Source organism: Charadrius vociferus, unplaced genomic scaffold (genome assembly GCF_000708025.1).
Source record: "Charadrius vociferus isolate BGI_N301 unplaced genomic scaffold, ASM70802v2 scaffold251, whole genome shotgun sequence".
Classification (NCBI taxonomy): Eukaryota; Metazoa; Chordata; class Aves; order Charadriiformes; family Charadriidae; genus Charadrius; species Charadrius vociferus.
Genome location: NW_009646963.1, coordinates 1,363,724 through 1,366,668, shown reverse-complemented (window position 1 = coordinate 1,366,668; position 2,945 = coordinate 1,363,724). Strand labels below are relative to the sequence as shown.

The following is a 2,945-nucleotide window of genomic DNA, read 5'->3' as shown; positions in this document are numbered from 1 at the left end:
GGGCGGGGTGGGGATGCGGAAGCGCTCGCCTGCGGGAGGGTGACGGGAGCGGCCCTGAGGGGTCGGGGCGGACCCGGGCAGCCCGTTTCCCCCCGAGCGGGGCGGCGCTGCCCCGACGGAGGTCCCCGCGCCATGGGGAGATAAACAGCCCTCTGTACACAGCCGTTTCTCACTGGCAACCGCTCTCCCTTCCTAAGCCACTAGTGTTCCCTGCCCCGAGCTCCCCGCGGGTTCCTCCTCTCCCGGTGCTGGGGTTTGTACAAGCTGCCGTCTACGGTGGCATGACTGGCTGGGTTGGTGTGGGGAGAGCAGTGCATGTTGTCTGCCTCGACCTCAGCAAGGCTTTTGACACTGTCTCCCATAACATCCTCATAGGTAAGATTAGGAAGCGTGGGTTAGATGAGCGGACAGTGAGGTGGATTGAGAACTGGCTGAGCTCAGAGGGTTGCGATCAATGGTGCAGAGTCTGGTTGGAGGCCTGTAACTAGTGGTGTTTCCCAGGGGTCAGCACTGGGTCCAGTGCTATTCAACATACTCATCAATGACCTGGATGAGGGGACAGAGTGTACCCTCAGCAAGTTTGCTGATGACACAAAACTGGGAGGGGTGGCTGGCACACCAGAAGGCCGTGCTGCCATTCAGTGAGACCTGGGCAGGCTGGAGAGTTGGGCAGAGAGCAACCTAATGCTATTCAACAAGGGCAAGTGTAGGGCCCTGCACCTGGGGAGGAATAACCTCACGCACCAATACAGATGAGGGGTTGACCTGCTGGAAAGCAGCTCTGCAGAAAGGGACCTGGGAGTCCTGGTGGACAAGTTGACCATGATGCAGCAATGTGCCCTGGTGGCCAAGACGGCCAATGATATCCTGGGGTGCATTTAGAAGAGTATGGCCAGCAGGTTGAGGGAGGTCATCTTCCCCTTCTACTTTGCCCTGGTGAGGCCGCATCTGGAGTACTGTGTCCAGTTCTGGGCTCCCCAGTCAAGAAAGACAAGGAACTGCTGGAGGGAGTCCAGCAGAGGGCTATGAAGATGATCAGGGGACTGGAGCATGTCTCTTATGAGCAAAGGCTGAGAGACCTGGGTCTGTTTAGCCTGGAGAAGTGAAGATTGAGAGGAGATCTCATCAATGCTTATACACATCAAAAGGGCATGTGTCAAGAGGATGGGGCCAGACTCTCTTCAGTGGTGCCCAGCGACAGGACAAGGGGCAATGGGCACAAGTTGGAACACAGGAAATTCCGTCTCAACATGAGGAAAAACTTCTTTGAGGGTGACAGAGCATTGGAACAGGCTGCCCAGAGAAGTTGTGGAGTCTCCTTCTCTGGAGATATTCAGAACCCGTCTGGATGCATTCCTGTCCAACCTGCTCTAGGTGAATCTGCTTTGGCAGGGGGTTGGACCAGATGATCTCCGAGGGTCCCTTCCAACCGCTACCATTCTGGGATTCTGTGTGATGCAGTGACAGGGGGTCCAGCACTGGGGAAGGCAAAGTGTTCTTCCCAGTGCTCCCTGTGACCTTGTGGAGCCGGGATAGCGTAGGCCCAGGCACAGTGCGACTTGCTGGTAAAGACTAATCTTTTCCAACCAACTCCTTGCAGACACCCTTCGGCCTCCTCAGAGTGTTCAGCGTTGTGATCCCTTTCCTGTATGTCGGGACTCAGATCAGTAAGAACTTTGCAGCCCTACTTGAAGAACATGATATCTTTGTCCCAGAGGATGATGATGACGATGATTAAAGGGTATGTCATTAAGATTAACAGCAATCTAATTATTCATGCTTCCTGTTTGGATTGGGTCAGGGAGGCGGATCTCAGAAGTACAGACAGCAACAGCTCTGAAAGATGAATTTGCAGTTAAACACATGGACACCTGCAGGTGTACTGCCCCTGGCTACAAACTTTTCAGTTCCTTTATACTGGAGTAGGCCAAACTGGTATCTGACTGTGAAATCTCTACAACATACATTTGTTAGAGATTGTAATAAACTGATGGCAGTTTAGATCTTGTAATTTGAACCAGAAATAAAAATATACTGTTGTCAGTGAGGGCATATACGGCAGACAGAAAAGAGGGACTTCAGCATTATTACACATTTACGTGTTTAAAAGTCTTCCACTAACTCACAGAATGAGTATTTTAAAAGAAAATGAAATTCTGATATAAAGGTGAACAATTTGAGAGAACTCCAGAACCCTTTGGAACAAACCGTCCAGCGGGTGTTACAACACTGATCTCTGGAGTAGTTGGTCCATTCAGACTCGTCAAATAAAGGTGATTTATTTCTGCTCTTCCCTTATCTACAGTACGCTACACTACACTTCCCTCCATTTTATGTTACTCTGTTTGGCTTGCCCTTGTGTAAAGACTGGAGTTTGGGTGTAATTCTTTATAGAACAAAGAAGTTGCTTCAAAGAAGTTGTTGTAAAAAGTGTTGTTTTATAATCAGTTTGGTGGATGTATTCCATTTGATAAAGGGAGTTTCCAGCATGCATTGTGCAGCTAAAAACAGAGAATTAAACAGTTGTAAAGACTGCAGTGGCCTGTTAGAAACTCCTTTTATGTAAACCACCACCTTGTGTGATTCAGGGGGAGGGTATGGACTGAGAGCTCAGTACAGTATATCTGAAGAGTAATGGCTTATTGTTCCATTTGCAGAACTGTAACAGAAGAACAGAAGGGAGAAAACCATTGACAAAGCAATGGTTCCAACATCTGTCACCTGTGTTTTGTCCTTCCTAAATGGGACAGGGGCTCTGTAGCCCCTTTGCCAGTGAGTGTCCTGGGCTTGTCTGTATGATGGAAATCTGTAGATCTGGGTTGAAGGAAGTGCTTGATAGGCCCTGCATCCTTGCACGCACACAATCACCTCATCAAAGACTGCTTGGGATTACTTTTATTAGCAATATGGAAAACACTTAATTAAAGATCAAGAGATTGAGATGC

The 2,945-nt window shown here is 49.3% G+C and overlaps 1 protein-coding gene across 1 annotated transcript in view; it reads left to right on the top strand.

The window, feature by feature from the left end:
* SMDT1 (single-pass membrane protein with aspartate-rich tail 1) overlaps nucleotides 1–2,945 on the top strand; it is a 5,055-nt gene extending 2,110 nt beyond the window's left edge. The window contains exons 2-4 of the mRNA XM_009895269.1: nucleotides 23–117; nucleotides 1,593–1,741; nucleotides 2,658–2,945. Coding sequence (XP_009893571.1) covers nucleotides 23–117; nucleotides 1,593–1,738 — 241 coding nt within the window. The 3' untranslated portion in view covers nucleotides 1,739–1,741; nucleotides 2,658–2,945. The remainder of the gene's footprint in view (nucleotides 1–22; nucleotides 118–1,592; nucleotides 1,742–2,657) is intronic.